The sequence below is a fragment of the Musca domestica genome, unplaced genomic scaffold (genome assembly GCF_030504385.1).
Source record: "Musca domestica strain aabys unplaced genomic scaffold, Musca_domestica.polishedcontigs.V.1.1 20, whole genome shotgun sequence".
Classification (NCBI taxonomy): domain Eukaryota; kingdom Metazoa; phylum Arthropoda; class Insecta; order Diptera; family Muscidae; genus Musca; species Musca domestica.
The window spans coordinates 9,131,737-9,155,407 of NW_026712250.1; the positions used below are offsets into that span (position 1 = coordinate 9,131,737).

General features: G+C 35.9%; 2 protein-coding genes across 2 annotated transcripts; both read left to right on the forward strand.

The window, feature by feature from the left end:
• The first annotated feature begins 2,432 nt into the window (after window positions 1-2,432).
• LOC101898954 (hypothetical protein) lies at window positions 2,433-8,412 on the forward strand. The gene is made up of 3 exons (XM_005183942.4): window positions 2,433-3,566; window positions 3,638-3,863; window positions 6,916-8,412. The coding sequence occupies exons 1-3, from the start codon at window positions 3,122-3,124 to the stop codon at window positions 7,001-7,003; spliced, it is 759 nt and encodes a 252-aa protein (XP_005183999.2). The 5' UTR covers window positions 2,433-3,121; the 3' UTR covers window positions 7,004-8,412.
• Window positions 8,413-9,615: 1,203 nt separating this feature from the next.
• LOC101900604 (cell division cycle and apoptosis regulator protein 1) lies at window positions 9,616-23,324 on the forward strand. The gene is made up of 11 exons (XM_005183952.4): window positions 9,616-10,847; window positions 11,069-11,572; window positions 14,693-15,335; window positions 16,038-16,143; window positions 16,216-16,475; window positions 19,349-19,531; window positions 19,611-20,215; window positions 20,283-20,461; window positions 21,665-21,903; window positions 21,962-22,065; window positions 22,123-23,324. Exons 1-11 carry the CDS (start codon window positions 9,751-9,753, stop codon window positions 23,039-23,041), a joined length of 4,839 nt encoding a protein of 1,612 aa, XP_005184009.2. The 5' UTR covers window positions 9,616-9,750; the 3' UTR covers window positions 23,042-23,324.
• The last annotated feature ends 347 nt before the right edge of the window (window positions 23,325-23,671 follow it).

The window sequence follows — 23,671 nt, forward strand, 5'->3', positions numbered from 1 at the left end:
GAAAAGTGTTTTCGACAAAAATAGCAATATTTTTCAAACGGCTCAGCGTAGCACATGTATAGCATTTGAAGTTAGTTAAATATCGAAAAGCCGTGTGAAATCATAGACGGGAACGTTTTTCTATAGCCCCCATTTATCCATTTTAAGGGAATAGTCCCAAATTTGGTGTTTAGAATTTTTACCCGGGTCTACCTTCTGTTTATGTCCACGTTTTCCCATAAGCTCCATATGATGGTACCTCAGAATATTCAGTATTTTAATGTTTTTAACCACATTTGTCTACGGAATTGTTCCAAATATGGTATGGGAAACACAAAATATTTAACAATTGGTCTGTTCCAGAACCTGCAAGAATCTTCTAGTTTTGCAATTTTTTTCGATATTATAAAGGGAATCGGTTTTCGTAGTAAAAACTTTTACATTATTACAGTTCTGGAACGAACCAAATTCCAATAGCTAAAAATTGTCATTTTGGGCTTACGCTTGGTAGGAGGATTTCGAATTCGAATCAACTCTTAAAATATTAATATGTCAAATTTTTTTTAAAGTATTATTTTTTTCAAAAATATGTAATTTTTTATATGTTTTCTTATACGTCGCCAATTGGAGGTTCTTATGATATGCATTTTTTTTAACAATTTTAACGAATTTGAATATAATTTCATTCAAAATTTTCAATTTCAAAATGAATTTGACAGTTCATTGTCCCAGCAGCTGTGTCGATGCGACTACCTTTATTCTTTTACCATTGCGTTACGTATTGGTATGGTTCCGTAATAGCGATACAACCTTTTTTCCAACGGATTCTTTTGGTATTTTTAAAAAATAGAACTTTTTGAGCTTAACTCTAGTTTAGTAAAAACTCTTCCTTCCTCTTACCCTGAAAAAATTTTATTTAAAAATAATTAAATCAAAAATGTAATTTTATTAACAAAATTTTAAATTCATTAAATTAAATAAATAAATTTTAAGAAAAAAAAATAAATTTTTAGAAAAATCTCTAAATATATTAAATAATTTTAAACTTTTTAAAAAACTAGATTTTTTTTTAATTTTTAAAAAATTTAAAAAAAAATTATGAGAAAGTCCAGGTTCAAGACCCGGTTTAGATCCGAATCCGCTTACCTGATATAGACAAAATAGGTGTCGTTTGAAAGCTTATAAAAATACCTATCTGAGTGAAGGATAATGAAAATTTATTTTAAAAAATGTAAATTTTTAGTAAAATCTCTATTTTCATTAAAAAAATTTAAATTTTTTAAAAAATCTCGATTTATTTTTAAATTTTTAAACATTTAAAAAAAAATATAAGAAAGTCCGGGTTCAAGACCCGGTCTAGATTCGGATCCGCTTACCCGATATAGACAATGTAGGTATCGTTTGAAAGCTTATGAAAATACCTATCCGGCTGAAGGCTTATGAAAATACCTATCGAAGATGAGGTTACTTACTGCTGTTCGGAAATTATAGTCAAATAATCGATTTTTTTGGAAAAGTCGAAAAAGGCCCCATTATGGGGAGTGAACAAAAGTGATGCCAAATTATAGCTGACACCTTTCCAAAATGCTACAATTTTCAATTCTAAAGGTGACGGTACATAACCAGCTTGGCATCATAACTAGACATTTTAATGTCAGATAATTAGGGGAAACGACGACAGGATTCGAGTACGGCTCTGGCATCCCTTTATGTTACTCACACCTTAATTGTTGTATACGTATTTTAAGCTTTCAAACGATACTTATATTGTCTATATCGGGTAAGTGGACATTCGGTTCAAAATTCTGAGGTCTCGTGTCCGTCCCCTAGGAAAAAATGGATTTCCAGAATCAGGATAAAAAACTTACGTCTGGAAAAAACTTCGAAAAAATCTAAGAATTTTTACTAAACTAGAGTTGTTCTCTTAAGACTCCTTTACTTGGTTAAGTTAATCCTAAATTATTAAATCACCGGATTCGGCCATAGAAGAATCAAAAAGGTAAACCCCAAAATTTCATTTTTGTTTTATTCCTATTTATTCAATTTAAGATATTTGAGAACAAATTACAAAAATCAAAGCAAATTGTGAGCATACTTTAAAAGTTACAATTGCAGGGTTGCATATCTTTCATTTCCTTTGAAATTAATCTGCCATACATACTTCTTGTGTCATGAACAAAAAAACATAGGACAACGCAGCATATAAAAGTTGGTTTTTTTACCATTTTTTTAAGAACTGAAAACATTGCAGCGAAAAACAATGGTGCCCTTTAATTCTTGCCATTTACCGTTATTACATTAGATCTTAAATTCCGTTTTCCATCACATTCGCAATAAAATTCTTTGCATTCCTCTTCTCATACAAATTCGCGGCTGCTGCTGCTGTTTCTCTCTCTCTCTCTCCGTTTGCACTCTCTCACTCACACAGCCAAACATTCACACACAATCGGGAAAATTGAAAATTCAACCATTCTTGTAAGTTGTTAAGAGCAGCAGGTTTACACGAACATAAAATAAATAAGTTTATTGCCAATAAAAACTAAAGTTAAAATAAAATAATGAATAATAAAAGAACAGATGTAAAGTGATAAACATTGTGTGCGAACGGAGAATATTGATTACATTATTTGTTTTAACCTTCAACCTTCGGAGAAAAGAAAAAACAAGGAGAAGGTTTAGCTAATTGTTGTCCGTCTCAGGAGAACAAGGATAAGGGAAAATAACTCGGATTATTGTGAACGAAAAAAAACACAAGAAGAAAGAAAGTCGTTATTGTGAATGATTAGCTGAATAGTGATTTCTGTGGTTTCGTTTTATTGTTTTTTAATTCAACTGAAGTTATTTTTAAATGTTTTAATGAGAAGCAAAATAAAAGCAAATTGAATTATTTGTTATTGCTGTTGTGTGCTGTGTAACGAGAAAGACCATTAAAAGCAGCAACAACTACAAGAAGAACAAGTGTATTTACAAAATCTTCAAGAACAACAACAAAAACAACACAGGTGAAAAAGAATAATACAGGTGTTGGGTGGAAATACAAGAAAAATAACAAGAACAACAAAAAAAAAAAACACTACACAACGAAGAAAAAAAGATAATTACGTGGTGATAAAACAACAAAAACAGAAAAAATAAACACACAATGCCATCTTGTGGCGGACCTGTTTATCAGCCCACCACAGTCTCCTATGAGCCACGCTCAAGCAGTGGTAATGGCTCTGGAGGTGGCATGGGCTTTCTAGGACCGGCATCCTCAATGGGAGTTGATTCTCCATTGCGTATTTTTCGCAAACCCAAACCCCAAGTTGCTCTATTGCTGTTCGCATTGATTGCATTGGCTGCCGGTGTGGCCATGCTGGCCAGTGGCTATGTTGATTGGATAGAAGATCAGGAATATGTGCGACAATTAAAGGAGCAAACACCCCCCGTTAATGCCGTAGAAAATACCAAAACAGATAGTGGCGAACAACAAACGGAAGAATCTAGTACAAGTGAGACCCACGAGGCCGTCAATCCTTGTGTGGAAATTCCTTTGGGCATTATATTGGGCGGTGTGTTTATGACATGTTTGGGACTGGCGGCCATGGGTAAGTATAACTACGTGTGTGTGTACATGTTTTGTAAGTAAAGAAATGATTTTTCCTTTGTCATTCCGTAGGCGTTTATCTTAAAGTGGCCGATTGGCGTCGCAGCTGTGTGTGTCCTTGTCCCTTTTTCGACAAGAAACAATCGTTGGCCCGTCAATTACAATGTCAAAATGTGGATGGCGGTTGCGGCGGCCAAGGAATTATGGCCCTGAATCCATCTACAGATCCATTGGTCTCGCACACACAATACGCTCCCGTCTCCGAGCTGCCATCCTTGATGCCAGATAATAAAGATTGGTATGATAATGTGGTATTTGAAAAATATTAGTTAGAGCGCCATAGTCATAAGAGATGGGGTTTGTTTTTGTTTTTTACATTTTTGTGGTTGTTGTTGCTGTTGATGATGTTAAGAGAAAAGTTGCTGTGATTTGTTTTTTCTATAAATAAGGCTATGATTATTCATAAGAATGAGATATATGTAAAGATGTGGATACAACAAATCATTTTAATGGAATTCTGAAAGGGGAACTAGAGAAATAATGAAAATGGAGGTTTTCCTGACAATATTTAAATTGGAATTATATCTTTTTGATGGCATCGATATATAAATATACATGTATTTTAAATTTATGGCACACAATTTGCTATATTAGCAAAAAGTCTGTGTAAATGAATTCAAATTATTATAAAATTATATCTGCTTAGAATTTCTTTCGCAATGATTTAAAATGATTCAGCTCCATGGTATTATACAATGCGGTTATGCTGATGATTCAATTACATCTAATTTAAAGTGTTGATGTGAGCAACAAAGATCAAATCCGATGGCAAATATAAATTACTGGCAATGTTAAGGTCTATTCAGTTTTTTTTTTTTCAATTTCATCCCATACAATCAGAATATTTACCGCATCATATTGTAATTTTACAAAGAATTTAACTTGACGTTGTCTTCTACGAATGAGAGGTCTAAAGTCTTACTTTAGATGGAAGGCCTTTTTTAAATCAATTTAAATTTTAAGAAAATAAGTAAAATAGTATCGGTGGTTTTTGCCGACCCAGCCTTGAGCTGTGATTATTCAAACTGTTGACCCTTTATGGGGGGAAGTTGGGAAGCAGTTGGCCAATATTAACCACTACAATGTGTCAGATTTGGACTAAATCTTCTACTTCCAATACTTTATATGGGATATGTGCCAAGTCTTGGAAATTGTGGAAATATCTAAAACAGATAAAAAATTGGCATTGGGAAATTTGCAGGAAATCGAACATTTATGTCCAATTTTATGCGAAATCATAAATTGCGATAGAATAAATATTCATATCAGATTTCTGGTTAAGAGAAATATTTAGATATCGCAAGTTGTAAAGAATCGCCGATTTGTTTCGCAAGTTATGACAGATATAAGTATTGGAAATTTTGACCTTTTGTGGGTGAGGTACCAGAAGGGGTTGGCAGATAAATATCATCTTCACAACAGATCTTGCGTTAGCAAATATATTTGGATGTGTGAAATTTGAAGAGAGAATTCTGGAGGTACCAGAAGGAGTGTACCGATACATTCCATCTTCACAGCAGGCCTTGGGTTAGTAGAAATATTGTGAGAACTGGATGCTTATTTCGGATTTAATGAACGTTTTGTTCTTTCAAAACGTTGACCCTTTGTGCGGGAGGTACCAGAAGGAATTGTCCGATTTCCACCATCTTTATAACAATTCTTGTGTTGATGGAAATATTGGGATGTGCCAAGTCTGAATGAAATCGGATGTTAATTTCGTGTTTCATGAGCTTCATGAATATTCAATATGTTGACCCTTTGTGGGGGAGGTACCAGAAAAAATAGTCCGATCTCTTCCATCTTCACAGCAGATCTTGTGTTAGTAGAAATAATGGGATGTGTGAAATATGAAGAGAATCGGATGCTTATTTCAGATTTAATGAGCGTTTTGTTTTTCAAAATGATGAACCCTTTGTGGGGGAGGTACCCGAAGGAATGGTCCGATCTTTACCATCTTTATAACAAATCTGGTGGTGATGAAATTATTGAGATGTACCAAGTCTGAATGGTATCGAATGTTAATTTCGCGGGTTATGAGATCGAAGGATACTCAAAATTTTGACCCTTTGTGGGGGAGGTACCAGAAGGAGTGGAGAGATATATTCCATCTTCACACCAGACCTTGGGTAAATAAAAATACTGTAATTTGTGTCATTTGAAGAGAATCGGATGCTTATATCGGATTTTATGCTAGTTTTCGTTATTCAAGACTTTGACCCTTTGTGGGGGAGGTACCAAAAGGAATGGTTCGATCTCCACCTTCTTTGTAACAGATCTGGTGTTGATAGGAATATAGAGATGTACCAAGTCTGAATGGAATCGGATGTTAATTTCGGGTTTTATAAGTTCAAAATTTTGACCATTTACTGGGGAGGTACCATGAGGTATGGTCCGATCATTACCATATTCACAGCAGATCTTGTGTTAGTAGAATTAATGGGATGTGTGAAATACGAAGAGAACCGGATGCTTATTTTAGCTTTTATAATCGTTTTGGTTATTCAAAACTTTGACCCTTTGTAGGGGAGGTACTAGAAGGAATGGTCGGATCTTTACCATCTTTATAACATATTTTGTGTTGATAGAAATATTGAGTTGCGCCAAGTCTGAACGTAATCGGATGATCATTTTGGGTTTTATGAACTTCATGAAGATTCAAAATTTTTGAATTTTTGAGGACGAGGTACCAGAAGGTGTGAACCTATATATTCCATCTTCACGCCAGGACTTGCGTAAATAAAAATAATGAACTGTGTGTAATTTGAAGACAATCGAACACTTACATCACATTTTATAGGAGTTAGATTTATTCAAAATTTTGACACTTTGTGGGGGAGGTACTTGACGGAGTGGACCGATATTATCCATTTTCTCACCTGACCTAGAACTGATGCAAATATTAGGATTTGCAAAGTTGAAGAAAAATCGGATTATTCTTTCTATCTCTGTGCAGTAAAATATTTTCATTGAAAATTTCGACCTTTTGTGAGGGAGGTACCAGAAGGAGTGGATCGATATTGCTCAACTCCGACCTCGATCTATGTTTGACAATAATATTAGGATGTACCAAGTTTGGACCAAATCGGAGACTCCCATCGAGAGTTTGATTAAAAAAGATAAAATATTTTCAAAAATATTTCAAAAAAATATAAAATTTAATTTTTTTTAAATATATTAAATAATTTGTTGATATTTTTTTCAATATTTCTTTTGTTTATAGCTTTTAAATTCTTAAAGAGCATTTTTATTAAAAAAATTGATAATCTAAATTTTTTTCTCATTTTTTGTAGCCTCAGCAGTGCTGAAGAATCTGATCGCATGCTTGAACCAGATCCCCGAATTGTTTTACGTCCCATGGGTCGGGTTGAAGATGCCTAAAGGGACGGATGACTCGTAAAAAAATTACAAACGAATTGGGAGAGCTTGCAGATTTATAAAAACAAACGGCAACAACAAACTTAACGAAACAAAAACAACTTGCAAACAAAAGAAAACAAAAAACAATCAACACCAATTAAAGAAAAAAATAACAACAACAATGGCAACATAATATAATAGAAATTATAAGAATTTTTACTTTATTCGACAACTAAGGAATTCAAAATATTTAAGATTATATTTATTTATTTTTTTTTTGTTTAAAAATTTTTTATTTTATTTATTTTGTCTCAAAATCGAGAGAGATAAAAATGAACACAAATTATGAATATATTTCAAAACGAATTTATTCCTCAAAAATAATTATTATTTAAATAATCACAATTTTTTTTTTCAAAATTATTCATATAAAATATGAATTGCAAAATTTAAAAATTTTATTTAAATATTTATTCAAAATAACAATTACACATGTTCGATTAATATTCAGAAATATTAAGCCAACAATTATTTTGTTCAAAAATACACTAATATCTAAGTAAATAATTACAAAAAAATAATGTAATGTTACACTCACACATACACTTATTATCCTCTACACTGAAAAACAACAAACACACACACACAAATGAATCTCAATATTGTTGAAAATTCCACATTTGAAAAGATTATGTCTGAATTTATTTTTTCCTTTCTTCTATTTATGAAATAGGCTAAGATTAAGGGAAAGCATTTTTATTTTTTTTTTTTTTAATTTTTGACTGATAGTCTTCAATATTTTTTTAATAATTTTGTATGAAAACATTATGCTTTTGATAAGCTATAATCAGTTTTATATTTTACCATAATTTGAGGTTATGCTATGAGATTATTTTTTCTAGGTTAGATTTTTGAATATTTTAAGAATATTTTTTATATCTATTATTGTTTTCATTTTACACTTTAAACTGTATTTTTTAATATGTTGATGATTTCATTAAATCAAAAATAAAAAAGAAATAATTTTTTAAAAACATTTCCAAAACATAAACAACATGTACAAAAAAAGTTATATGGAAACTCCTGCTTTATATTTTCAAAATTTACACTCACTCACTGTTAGCTAATGACATTAAATTATTTTTGGCTAAAGGTTTTTTTGTACTTAAATAATAAAAAACAACAACAACAATATTGCTTGTACTACAACACCACTTGGTAGAATGTATGGCAGCATCAACGTTTAATGCAATACTAAGTATTTAAATAAATATAAATAAAAATTGTATTTAATTTTTTTTTCATTTTCTTATATTTTCTCTTAGCTGTACTATAGAAAAGAAGCCTAACACCATTTCTTAAATTCTTCTTTTTTGGTGGTCACTGTAATTGATTGCTAGTAGGGTGTCTTGATAATAACACAATAAAACTTTTTGTCCAATAAGCTTAGCAAATAATTTATTAATTTGTAACTTATTTCAAACTTTAAAAATAAATAATAAATAAAATATATAAAAGAGTTTCACTTTTCTCTTTGTTGAAAATTTGAGATAGGTAAGATATTGTGACTATATATTTTTAGTTTGTTTTAAAACATAAATCGTTCTGGTTGGAAAATTTTCCATTTAACGTATTTCTACAATTATTTTCTTTTAATATCTTAAGGAGTATGTAAACCAAACAAATTCACAATTATAAAAACTTTTAAATTGAATATTTGCATGAAAACTGCCTTGCAACATCATATTGGCAGCATTGGTGATTGGTAGCACTGCTTGCTTTATTCTGCTAACATGCGCGAGTTATCATTTTGCTGTGAATGTTTCTTGGTTATTTCATTTTAAAACTTCTCCGCGTACACATTGTTTGGGGAATATCCTTGATTTAGTTATTGAAATTATTATCCTCACTATTATTGGTAACATGGCACATAGACAAATGAAGATATAGACAACGAAAAGTTAGTTTTGTCTTTTTATCCAGGTGGCTCTCTTCATGTTTTGCATAGTCAACATGCTGACAACACGCGTTCAACCCACTCGACTTCGACAGCACATTTATCGTTTTTCAAGGATTTCGCTTGATTATTCCGGAATTTTTGGATGTCATCACGTACTTTTCACATTTCTTTTATTATGTAACAATTTTCATAGACAAATAAAATATTTGTTATTTTTAACATTTAAGAATTGAGTGACTTCAATATTTCCGCTCAAACCCCTGAAACGAATAGACGACATCTGCTAATCCGATTTTTTTTTTCGAAGATAAACGGTAAGAGCATTTCGTTGTCTTTATTTTCATTTGTCTATGGCACTGTTTCCTTTATTCTGCAAATTTTCATGAGTTATCATTTTTTGTGAATGTTTTCCTTTACTTCATTCCATACAGATAGGTGGCCTACTTGTTACTTTCGTGGATTTCCTTATTTTATGCGAAGAATAAATTATAAACATCATTATTTGCTCAATGTTTTAAAATCTACTTCGTTATTGGAAGCAATGAATTCCTGTTTGGCAGCACTGTTTCCTTAGCTTCTCAAACTTTCATGTGTTAACACCTTAGTGTGAATGTGACATTCCATGAACACACTGGGCATCATTTTTCGGTGAATTGCTACCTTTTGCAATAAAAATTGGCAGCACTGCAAAAAGTCGGCATTTTTTCGGCTGGTCACATAAAGAATTAATTATTTTTTCCATTAAAAGAGAATAAGTATTTTAAATAATTATTATTTGCAATTAAACAAGTGGAAACAAGAAACGAAAATGTCATTTGGTGGCCAATCAAATGCCTGGCAGCGCAACATGATGCAGGGGCATCCACAATCGACGAATTCCTTTCAACAATATGGTTTTCAGAACAATATGGCTTCTGCATTTCATGGAGGAGGAGGTGGTGGTGGCGGCGGAGGCGGTGGTGGCGGAGGAAATATGTACCCTAATTCAGGTGATGGAGGCATGGGAGGCGGTTCTGTACAATATCCCATACGAACTGGTTTAAATCCAGTTGCCTTTCAAGGTAGTGGTATGGGTGGAGGAGGCGGTGGTGGTGGTATGCAACAACAAAATCGCCACTATAATTCTATTGGAACAATCACCAAGATCAGCAATGATTGTGGTTTGGTCAACAACGAAGTGTTTTTCTATCGCAATGTGTGTAAAGGACCTGAACCAAAACTGGGAGATCGGGTGATATTCGAGGCCAGCTTTTCGAATAGTGGCCAATTCAAATGGAACGCCACCCAGATACAGTTGATGCCATCTAAACCGCCCATGATGAATCAAATGGATACCGGTTATGGTAGTCCGGGGCCGATGTCTAATGACTATCCTCGAGGAGGAGGAGGTGGTGGTCAAATGCAGAGACATCCCTCGCCCAAACGAATGCCGGCCCTATCACCCATTCGTCATGACCGTGGTGATCGTCGGGGTGGTGGTGGTGGTGTAGGAGAAAGAGATAGACATCGCCGTTCCTGGGATCGCGAAGATGATGAACACGAACGCAAAAGACGTCGTGATGACAGGGATCGCATCAGCCGAGATCGCAATAATTCACTTAATCGTGGCGGTGTTGGAGGAGGTGGTGTTGCTGCTAGAGAAAGAGATCGTGATGCGAGACGTAATGATCGAGAACGTGACAGAGATCAACATCATGAACGGGAACGTGAACGTGGCCGTGAAAGGGGAGAGCGAGGCGACAGGGTCGAGAGGGAACGTGAACGTGACCGTGATAAGGAGCGGGAAAAGGAACGTGAGAAGCCCCGTGATGCTGTGGAGAAGAATCAAAGTTTGGTGCCCAAGGGTGGCAGAACTCGGGCCTTACGCCGTTACATGATCCAAATACCTAAACATCTGTTGGCGCTGTAAGTTATGTTTTACATATTTTCCTTTTAAATAAAACTTAAGATGAAAGGGAGACCATTCAAATTTCGTTAGAAATTTAGGCCGTTCAATTTCCAATCATTTCCACAAATGGTGGCTACAGTTAAAGACCTGTTTTTATAATGCTCGTTTATTATAAATCCTACCTACTACCTATTTATGACTAATTATATATCTTCCCGTTTTCTCCCTCTATTTTTAGCAAATATGCCGATATACAAGCTCTGCGTAATCGTTATTCCTCACTTTATATACCATCGGACTTTTTCCATGCCAATGTCAAGTGGACTGAAACTTTTACACCCGACAATCCGTTCTCTTTGCGGCGTCCCTGCCAATTCCATTTAATGGATAAAAATGCTGAATCACCATTTGATCAAAATCAAGATGAACTAGAACCAGCCGATGCTGATTATGTCTATTCGGCCAAAGTCATGCTGCTATCGTTACCACCAATCGCTGAAATCTATAGGAAATGCTTTGAAAACAATGAAGAAGATTTGGATCATCAGCCGATACATTTGTCACGTATTGCTAGTTTTTTGGTTGGTTTGAAGGGTTCCAAAGAACCAATGGCCATTGGTGGGCCATGGTCACCATCATTGGATGGTGAAAATCCCGATACGGATCCATCCGTTTTGATACGTACAGCAATACGTACATGCAAAGCATTGACAAATATCGATTTGTCCAATTGTACGCAATGGTATGTATGAGGAAAGTTATATTTTTTAATTGGGTTTGACTTTCAAATGAATTTGGAATGATATGATTTACTTTTTTTATGTACCAACATAACTAGAGAGTTAGAGATTTTATAGAAGCAAGGATACTTTTTCAATACCAAACAAAAAAAAGATGAGGACAAACTATGAAAAGAAAAGAATTTCAAGGCAAATAATTTTCCAATTGAAATCGAGAAGATGTTGGTAGATTTTTTACAAGGCTGACTGAAACCATATCTCCAATATATGAAACAGCAATATATTATTATATCCTCAGCCATATGGCTAGGGATACAACCAATCAGCAATATATTTTTATACCCTCAGCTACATGGCCAGCTATACCCTCAGCCATATGGCTAGAGAGGGTATATATCATTTGATACGGCCAAAACGTGCCTCATCGAAATATCGATTTTAGACCCTAGGTTTCTTTGGACCAAATCCGTTTTATGACTTTTGGAGTCGATCTAGCGATGTCCGTCCATCTGTCTGGCTGGCTGGTGCGCACGATAACTCTCGAAGGCAGTATTCGATTTGATCCAAACGTGGTACATCGTAATATTGTTGTAATACTTAGATCGAGTTCGGAGATGGGCAATGATGGTCCACTCCTTCTGGTACCTTCCCCACAAAATGTTCAAAAAAATAAGGTAAGAGAAAGGATAATCTGATTTTGCTCCATCCTTGCAAATTCTAATATTTGCATCACTGCTAGGTCAGGTGCGAAAATGGACAATATCGGTCCACTCTATCAAGTACCTCCCCCACAAAGGGTCAACATTTTGAATAGTTATAAATCTTTTAAAATGTGATTTAAGTGTCCTATTTTCTTCAAATTACACACATCACAATATTTTTATTAACCCAAGGTCTGGTGTGAAGATGAAATCTATCGGTCCACTCCTTTTGGTACCTCTCCCACAAAGGGTCAACATTTTGAATATTCATGAAGCTCATAAAACACGAAATTAACATCCGATTCTATTTCGACTTGGCACATCTCAATATTTTCATCAACACAAGATCTGTTATAAAGATGGAAGAAATCGGACCATTCGTTCTGGTACCTCCCCCACAAAGGGCCAAAGTGTAGAATGACAAAAACCGTAATAAAATTAGAAATAAATATCCGATTCCCTTCATATTCTACACATCCCATTATTCCTACTAACATAAGATCTGCTGTGAAGATGGGATACAACGGTCCACTCCTTCTGGTGTTCCTTCTACATATGGTAAAAATTTGGAATATCCATGAAGCTCATAAAACACAAAATTAACATCCGATTCCATTCAGACTTGGCACTTCTCAATATTTCCATCAACACAAGATCTGTTATAAAGATGGTAGAGATCGGACAATTCGTTCTGGTACCTCCCCCACAAAGGGCCAAAGTGCAGAATAACAAAAACCGTAATAAAATTCGTAATAAGTATCCGGTTCCCTTCATATTCTACACATCCCATTATTCCTACTTACACAAGATCTGCTGTGAAGATGGGATATAACGGTCTACTCCTTCTGGTACCTCCCCCACAAAGGGTCAAAATTTTGAATATCCATGAAGCTCATAAAACACGAAATGAACATTCGATTCCTGTTATAAAGATGGTAGAGATCGGACCATTTTTTCTGGTACCTCCCCACATAGGGTTCAAGATTTTGAAAAACAAAACGCTCAAAGAAAGCGAAATAAGAATCTAACTCTCTCCAAACTTCACATGTCCAAATATTTTTGCTAACGCAGGATCTGTTGTGAATGTGATATGTACCTGCGAACCCCTTCGGGTACCTATTATAATTCCACATTTTCAAAAATTTGCACATATCTCTCATATAAAGTATAGGAAGTAGTCGATATAGTCCAAATCTGACAGATACGAAATGGTCTTTATTGGCCAACTGCTTCAGAACCTTGCCTAAAAAGGGTCAAGAGTTTGTATAATCATAACTCAAGGTTGGCAAAACCGATTGATACTACTTTACTTGTTATAACCAAATTCAACATAACCCCATATTTTTTGGTTTTGAGGTTATGTTACATCGTGTGGTTCATCTTCAAGACATAATTGAAATTTTTTGAACTAAGTTTTATCATTATCGTTTTTAAAAAGCTATTCAAAAATTGCTAAATTTTAAGGGTAATAATTTATTTTTTCTCAAAAAAAAAAAAAAAAAAAAAGAAAAATACCCAACATAACCTCACTTTGTTAGAGGTTAGATTTGACCTTCTCGATTTCAATGGGAAATTACAACGCCTGAATCTCACAAAACAAAATTGAATAGTATTTTTAATTCGCAAAATATTGGAAGTTAGTTATAGCCATTAGTTTTTAAGTTTAAATTTTTAGTTTCATTTTTCAAATCTTATCCATTTTTATTTAACCACAAAAAATTAATAAAACTTCACACTTCTTTTTCCAGCTAAGCTATGCACTTTTTTTGTACAAAAAAGTACAAAAAACTGAAATTCAATTTTTGATAATTAAAACAAATTTAAAACCAACTTTTCAAAACTATAGAATTTTTGCCTAGAGTTTGTGCCACATTCCTTATGATTTTTTTCTTTCTTTTTCCATGTTTGTTTACGCGACAAATTTGTACCAAAACTCTATATAAAAAAAATTCAAAAAAATATGTACCAATCAAAACGAAAATAAAACAAACCGACCGATCGATCGACGCAAATTCTTTGCAAACTCAAAACGAAAACACCAACTGCGTTGTATGTGGCTGTGGCTGACGTGATGGCAACTTGTGGGATGGTGGTGAATGCAACAACAATTACCTGGTCCCAAAAAAAAATTGCTGCTCTTGCTGCTGGTTGTCTCAACATCACACCTTCAATGGACCCCGGTTTTTCTGGATTCTCCTTTATGGCCTTGGTTCCCCGATGTTGCCGTGTATTGTGATTTCATTTTCTCGTTGTTCTGTTCTTCTAAACTCATCTACCTTAAACTATTCCGATTGCCGCCCCGATGATGATGCTGATGATGGTTCAACGTTGTTTTTGTTCTTCATTCCACAAATTTGAAACACGAACATTTTTGAAAATTACCTTACCTTCAACCTCCTGCTTCCGATTCCTGTGTGTTAGGTATCGTTTCATGGAAATCTACTATCATCGTTCCGAGTACAAGAACATGGAGAAAGGTGGACCGCCTCGTGTTGAAACTGTGGTTATATTCCTGCCCGATGTCCACTCATGTATGCCTTCGGTAGCTGAATATAATACCATTAGTGGCCTGTACAAGGCCACTGCTGAGAAAATCATTGCTCGACGTGCCACTGCGGCAAACAAGGCCATTGCTGCATCCGGTAATAATGCGGGTGACAAAAATCAATCCTCTGGAAAACCAGCTGAAGGAAACAATGCCGAACAGAATACAGGAGGCAGTGAAGAAGATGCTGCTGCTGCTGATGATGGTGATGATGATAATGGTGGGAATATGGAGGGTGATGGTGATTACAATGACGAAGATGCTGGGGCCAATGATGCCGGCGAAGGCGATGATGAAAACAACGTTGATGGCCAGGAAGCGGAAGAGGAGGAGGGTAATGAGCATCCGGATGATCAAGCCATGGACATGGATAATTCCGCTGTTGATGCTGCCGCCGATGGTGATGGTGATGACTACGACGAAGCCAACCACCCGGAGGATGGTGGTAACAACGATGATGATGCTGATGATGACATGGGCCACAATGAGGACCATGTCGCCGAGGCTGCTGACGAAAATGTAACTTAACCAAGATGGTGATGATATAGATAACGAATCAAAAGTCTCAATTGAATTGACACACTAGCCTAAGTTTTTGTTACATTTTACTTTCATTTTCTAGCCTCTAAAAGATCGAACCTCCAGAACTATTTTTTTCCAATTTTTCACAAGTCAGCGCTAAATAGTCTCTCGAGGACTTTTAGGTATTAACTTTCAAATTTAAAGAAAAACCGTCCGTCTTTTTTCCTCCTGCTCTCTTCAAGACCAAATTCAAAAAAAAAAATATTTCCAAAAAAAAAAGAAATCATAATTTTTATAACAAAATATATCTCAAAACTCATTACTGCCGGCATATAAGTAATTTTCCCTACCGCCAAACCCCCCTCTACTTGCTAAGTTTATTTAATTTTATTTCATTACTTGAGCCTCAAAGGCTCCCTTAACTCAAAATGGAATTTAGATTTTAATACTTTGTCCAACTGTTTTCTGTTTTCTTTCGGAAAACCCAAGAACGGCAGTGTAGTTATTTCAAACCAATTGTTGTTTTTTTTTTTGATTATTGTTGTTCTTGTTGGTTTGAAACAGAGTGTCGTTATTTATTTATTGTTTTATAGAAAAGAGAAGAAAAAATATCTTCATGTTGTTGTATGTTTTGTTGATGTTTTTTGAAAATTGGCTAATTGTTTTAATAACATGTCCATGTGTGCGTGTGTTTTACAGGAGGAACCCACCCCAGAGCCCACACATTATTCGTTGTTGGATTTGAAAAATATGAAGGTTCAAGAAATCAGAGATGAGCTTTTGGCCCGAGATTTATCGGATAAAGGTGGGTGGGGGGTTTCCCAAGTTACTAGAATTCTGTTCTTTATTTTTAATAACATTTTTTTCTCTCTTTCAGGTGTCCGCAACGTGGTCATGGCCCGCCTGGCCAAGGCCTTGAATACCGAAAAGAAGGAGGAAATCAAGGCCAACAATCGTGAGAAATTCCAAAAACAACAACATCAAAAGAATTCAGCCAAAAAATCAACAGCTGATGCCCAGCCGGACAAGGATTCATCGAAAAATGATGATAGCAAAACGGATTGGGCCGATGCCATTGATTTTGAGATGAGCGATATTGTTATATTGGATGAATATGATGCCAGCAAGAACCAGGAGGTAATTTTGCAAAAAAAAAAAAAAAAAATATTCAAAAATATCCATTTAAACCTTGTCCTAAGAGGAAATTCGAGGAAATTTTCTTTTTCTAGAGAAGACGTTCTTGGATAACATTCTGGGAGAAGATTTTGAAGAAATTATATCCAATAGCAACCTAGTAGGGGGGGCTTCTTGGAAGACTTCTATTTTGCTTTTCAAAATCTTGAACCTTATGTGGGGGAGGTACCAGAAGAAATGGTCCGATATATTCCCCCTTCACACCAGACCTTGGCTTCATAAAAATATTGTGATGTGTGTAATTTTAAGAGAACCGGATACTTATTTCGGATTTTATGATCGTTTTGATTATTCAAATTTTGCACCCTTTGTGGAGGAGGTACCAGAAGGTGTGGTCCGATCTCTACCATCTTTACGACAGATCTTGTGTTGATGGAAATATTGAGATGTACCAAGCCTGAATGGAATCGGATGTTAATTTCGCGTATTATGAGCCGGATGGATACTCAAAATGTTGGCCCTTTGTGGGAGAGGTACCAGAAGGAGTGGATCGATATATCCCATCTTGACACCAGACCTTCACTTAATAAAAATATTGTGATGTGTGTAATTTGAAGAGAACCGGATACTTATTTCGGATTTTATGATCGTCTTTGTTATTCAAAACTTTGACCCTTTGTAGGGGAGGTGCCAGAAGGTGTGGTCCGATCTCTACCATCTTTACGACAGATCTTGTGTTGATGGAAATATTGAGATGTACCAAGCCTGAATGGAATCGGATGTTAATTTCGCGTATTATGAGCCGGATGGATACTCAAAATGTTGGCCCTTTGTGGGAGAGGTACCAGAAGGAGTGGATCGATATATCCCATCTTGACACCAGACCTTCACTTAATAAAAATATTGTGATGTGTGTAATTTGAAGAGAACCGGATACTTATTTCGGATTTTATGATCGTCTTTGTTATTCAAAACTTTGACCCTTTGTAGGGGAGGTGCCAGAAGGAATGGTCCAATCTCTACCATATTTATGACAGATCTTGTGTTGATAGAAATATTGAAATGTACCAAGCCTGAATGGAATCGGGTGTTAATTTCGCGTATTATGAGCTGGATGGATACTCAAAATGTTGACCCTTTGTGGGAGAGGTACCAGAAGGTGTGGACCGATATATCCCATCTTCACACCAGACCTTGGCTAAATAAAAATATTGGGATGTGTGTAATCTGAAGAGAACCGGATGCTTATTTCGGATTTTATGATCGTTTTGATTATTCAAAACATTCATCCCTTTGTGGGGGAGGTACCAGAAGGAGTGGTCCGATCTCTACCATCTTTATAATAGATACTGTGTTGATGGAAATATTGAGATGTACCAAGTCTGAATGGCATCGGATGTTAATTTCGTCTTTTATGAGCTTCATGAATCTTCAAAACGTTGACTTTTTGTGGGGGGAAGTACCAGAAGGAATGGTCTGATCTCTACCATCTTTATAACAGATCTTGTGTTGATGGAAATATTGAGATGTACCAAGTCTAAATGGAGTCGGATGTTAATTTCGCGTATTATGAGCCGGATGGATACTCAAAATGTTGGCCCTTTGTGGGAGAGGTACCAGAAGGAGTGGATCGATATATCCCATCTTGACACCAGACCTTCACTTAATAAAAATATTGTGATGTGTGTAATTTGAAGAGAACCGGATACTTATTTCGGATTTTATGATCGTCTTTGTTATTCAAAACTTTGACCCTTTGTAGGGGAGGTGCCAGAAGGAATGGTCCAATCTCTACCATATTTATGACAGATCTTGTGTTGATGGAAATATTGAAATGTACCAAGCCTGAATGGAATCGGGTGTTAATTTCGCGTATTATGAGCTGGATGGATACTCAAAATGTTGACCCTTTGTGGGAGAGGTACCAGAAGGTGTGGACCGATATATCCCATCTTCACACCAGACCTTGGCTAAATAAAAATATTGGGATGTGTGTAATCTGAAGAGAACCGGATGCTTATTTCGGATTTTATGATCGTTTTGATTATTCAAAATTTTCACCCTTTGTGGGGGAGGTACCAGAAGGAATGCTCCGATCTCTACCACCTTTATGGCAGATCTTGTGTTGATGGAAATATTGAGATGTACCAAGTCAGAATGGATTCGGATGTTAATTTCGTGTTTTATGAATCTATCCATAGAAGGCCTCAAGGAGTTTCTACTCAAATGAGATCCTTTTAAGGGATTTCTCTCCGTAAAATGCCTACTTGAAGGGTCTGTGTCCATAGGAGACTTCTTTGGAGGACTTGTATGCACAGAAGACATATCCAAAGGACTTCTATCTATGGAAAATCCCCTTAGAGTGTTTCTAATCTGAGATGACCCTATAACCTCAGTAAACCCTATCCTGAGAAAAACTTTTTGAAGCGCTTCTACCCATAGAAAAGCACTTTGTGAGGTTTCTCTTCATAGATGCCTTTTGGGGGCTTCTATCCTTGTAAAATCCTATTTAAAAACTTCTATCTATTGAGGGCCGCCTTGAAGAACTTTAATCTTTAAGGTTTAAGTCCCTGCCATCTATCTACAGAAGACTTCCTCAAAGGGAGTTTCCCATGGAAAAGTTAAAAATCCTCAAAGTGTCGTCGTTTTAAATCTTCAAAAATATTTCCCAAAATTCTCTTTTTTATTCTGGTCTATGTTTTTTCTAGTCTTAAGACTTCTCAAAGGGGAATTCCCATGTTCAAAATTGCCTCTTTCAAACCTCAAAAAATATTCCTAAAAACCCGCATTTTTATTCTTATCCTTGATTTTTTAGCCTTATACATACCTTATCCCTTTTCCCCGATACTAATTTTTCCATATTTTTTTCATTTTAGGACAAGGAAATGTCCAGACGAGAAAAGGCCAAACTTATTCGCCGCTATACACTGCCATCAACCCCCCAAATTGTGGTGCATCCCAACAAATTGGCCAAGGGTGGTAGTTTTGATTGTGCCCTAATGACGCTGCAAGTTTTGATGGACTATCATCATGCCGATACCAAGGAGAGGATATTTGAGGTAAGTTCCATGAAAGGTCTTTTTAAAACATTGATTTTTCGAATTAAAATATCTCTCTTTTTTTTCCATCCTGTCCCAGTTGTCGCTGTTTGCCGAGCTCTTCAATGAAATGTTGATGCGTGACTTTGCCTTTAACATTTACAAAGAGATACACATTTACAATAGTAAGGAGCACAGCAATGAGGATAATGGCGAGCCAGCCAATGGAGAAGAAACCAAGACCGCAGATGGTGAACAAACTTCAGCTGATGCCAAAGCAGTTGGTGGTGGTGGTGAGAAGGAAAGCGAAAAATCCGATGACAGCAAGTCAAGAAAACGACGCACAAGTACCAAGGATGCCCAAGACGGTGACAAGTCCGAAAGACCACCACCCAAACGTCGCATGAGTACCATTGATGGCCGTGAATTGGCAATTGCCAGCGATGATAATAAGAAGTCACAAAGTCGTAACAGTGCCGGAGATGCGGACGACAACAAATCCTCATCTACGGAAAGTAACAAAAAAGTTGTGGTGGCCAAGCCACATTTACTCTTATCATTCCTCTATTTCGATTCCACACACTGTGGCTACATTTTCGAGCGTGACTTGGAAGATTTGTTTATGGTGTTGGGTTTGAATCTATCGCGATCACAAATCAAAAAAGTTTTGTCAAAAATTGGTAATCGTACGATGGTGCATTATCGGTAAGTTCGTAGAAGGGAAGAAATGATGGGTTTTAGTTTCAATAATTATTTTTGTTTTCCTTTGCAGCAAACTTACGGACAAAAAGGAATCGACCGATGCCTTGGCCAAAATTGAAGATGTCGATGACTTGGAGTTGGAGGAGTTGAAAGATATTGCCGCTGGCAATAATAAATATGAATTTGTATTTGCTGAGGCTCATCACGGCAATTATGCCATACCCATTGAGGGCGATGAGAATAATCAATGTAAGTTTTAAGGGGTTATTATACATAGAGGATGTTCTTAACTTCTACCGTAGTATAGACATAAAACTCTATGCCGATTTGGTGATGTCCGTCTGTCTGTGGAAATCACTTTAGATTCCGAACAAAATTAGGTAGGTTGATAGAATTTTACTCAAATGTATATTATGTCTGTAGGACCTTTGGTATTGAAAATGGGCCATATAGGTCCACGTTTTGGCATAGCCCCCATATAATGGTACCTCTCTATTTTCGGTATTCTCGTGATTTAAGCGACATTATTCACCGGAATTATTTTAAATTTGGTATTTAAAGTTCACAATGGATACCACAGCCTATGACAGAAAATTGTCCGTGCAGGTCGACGCCTTCGTATAGCCCCCATATAACTGTAACTCCCGATATTCGGTATTTTGATGATTTTAGCTACATTATTCACCGAAATTGTTTAAAATTTGGTATTTGAAGTTCATAATAAATACTACAGCCTAAGACAGAAAATTGTCCGAGCAGGTCCACGTCTTCGTATAGCCCCCATATGAAGTCAGCTCCCGATATTCGGTATTCTAATGATTTAAGCGACATTATTCACCTGAATTGTTTGAAATTTGGTATTTGAAGTTCGTAATGGATACCACAGCCTATCACAGAAAATTGTCCGTGCAGGTCGACGCCTTCGTATAGCCCCCATATAACTGTACCTCCCGAAATTCGGTATTTTAATGATTTAAGCGACATTATTCACCGGAAATGTTTCAAATTTGGTATTTGAAGTTCGTAATGGATACCATAGTCTATGACAGAATATTGTCTGTACAGGTCCACGTCTTCGTATAGCCCTCCCGATATTCAGTATTTTGATGATTTTTGCGACGTTATTCGCCGGAATTGTTTCAAACTTGGTATTTGATGTTCGCAATGTATACTACAGCCTATGGCAGAAAATTGTCGGTGTAGGTCCACGTCTTCGTATGGTCCTCAAATAAGGGTACCTCCCGATATTTGGTTTTTTGATGATTTTAGCGACATTTTTTACCGAAATTCTTTCAAGTTTGGTATTAGAAGTTCGTAATGTATACTACAGCCTATGACAGAAAATTGTCCGTGCAGGTCGATGACTTCGTATAGCCTCCAAATAATGGCACTTCCCGATTTTCGGCATTTTGATGATTTTAACAACATTATGTTTTGTTTTCCTCTTTCCAGCTGATCTAGTTCATTACAACGGTGCTGTCATCCATATTGGCAAATTGATGGAACAAATCAAACGTACGGAAAAAGAATTATCCGACACCGAAAAGCTATACAATGATCTAGTGAAAGAGCACAGCGATATGCAAAAGGAACATAGCAAGGCAAAATCCAAAATTAAGGATTTATTGGAAGATTCCAAGAGTTTGAGAAGGAAGTTGACCGATACAAACCAGGAACTTTATACCCTGACGGTAAGTAGGATCAGCATTTTTGAATTAGAATTGAGTTAAATTTTTCTTTTTGTTATAGCGTAAATATCGGGATCAAAACTCAACCCTTTTGTACATCTACACCCGGGTTGAGCCCTATTTCTCCAAGGACAAGGATAAGGAAAAAGATTCCAAAACTGAGAGGTAAAAGGAAGAATATTTTTATTGAGGATGGAGCTTATTTTGTTGTTTTTCTTTTAGCTCACACAAGGACAAGGATGACAAAAAGAAGGACGACAAAGATTCCGAAAAGGACAAACACAAGGATAAACATTCGGATAAGGACCACTCTAAAGAAAAATCCAAAGATAAAGATGGCGATAAGGAAAAGTCCTCTTCGAAATCCGAAAAATCCAAGGAAAAAACTAAGGAATCAGAAAAAGAAAAATGCAAGGATGATGGAAAGGAAAAGTCTGCAGTAAAAGAGGAAAAAGTTGAGGCCATGGAAACAGAGACCAGTGATGAAAAGTCTAAAGAAGAAGAAGTGATTAAAAAAGAAACCGACAAACCTGCAGTCAAAAAGGAAGCAGAAACTCCAAAAAAAGAGGCTGAAGAAAAGGAAGCACCCCCACCAACCAAAAAAGAGGTCGAAAAACCCAAAGAAGAAAAGAAAGTTGTCAAACCCCCTGTTGCTGCTGCTGCTCCTCCAACCAAAGACAATGAAACGGCGGCAAAGGAAGATAAAACCGATGTTAAGGAAGCTGTAACTTCGCAGGAAAAGGAAAAAGAAAAACCCAAGAAACCTGAGGTAGAAAAGAAAGAAACCACTGTGGCCAAAGCTGCGCCAGCAGCTGTGGCAAAAACTGCTCAACCTAGCAACACAACAAATGGGGCCAAGGCCACACCAAGCAAGCCAGCGACGGCGCCTGCTGCCAAGGCCACACCCGCCAAACCAGCAGCTGCTAAGACTCCTGTCACAAAGGCCACACCAGCCAAGACAGCTGGAGCCAACAAACCAGGAGCCGGCACACCCGCCAAACCTGCTGCCAAAACGACAACAACTCCCGCTAAACCAGCTGCTGGCGGCAACAAGGCCACACCCGGAAAAGTGAATCCTAATGCTAAGAAACCTGCAGGAACTGCAAATAAGAAACCAAACACAGATAATTCTCAGAAGTAAAAATGCAAATAAACTACGTCACATACACACCCCTAAGATTTCGCACTGATTGAATTGAGTTTTTGGAAAACTTGTAGCATTTTAGCCAACAACCCATAATTCTTACTTTTTCTCATTTAATGTGTACTAGTACCCCACTACATTTTACTTGCTCTCGGTGTAAAGAATTAACATGAAATATATTATTAATATTATTATTCATAGACAACAACAAAGAAAAAAAAGAACGTTTGAACAAATTTATTATATAAAATAAAAATATATAATATTATTAAAAATCTAACCACCTAAACAATTGTAATTCATAATTTGAAATGTGGCGATTAAGGAGGAGGGGGCAATTTATTGCAGAGAACCAGTTATACTTGATTTTTTGAGAAATGTGTCAAAGAAACAAAATTTTTCAAATAAGAAGAAGGTATTTTATTAACAAAAATTGATGATGTTTTTTTGTGGTACATATTGAGCATACAAATTTCTTTTGTTCAGACACTCACATTGAAATTCGATGTAGAACATTTCCTCCTTTGAAAGCATTCCCAAAGAATTAAGTAGTATGGGAGATTTTTACCTAAAATGGCAAAGTATTAGATTAGCGGTAAAAATTTTAATACATCTAATATTTAAATT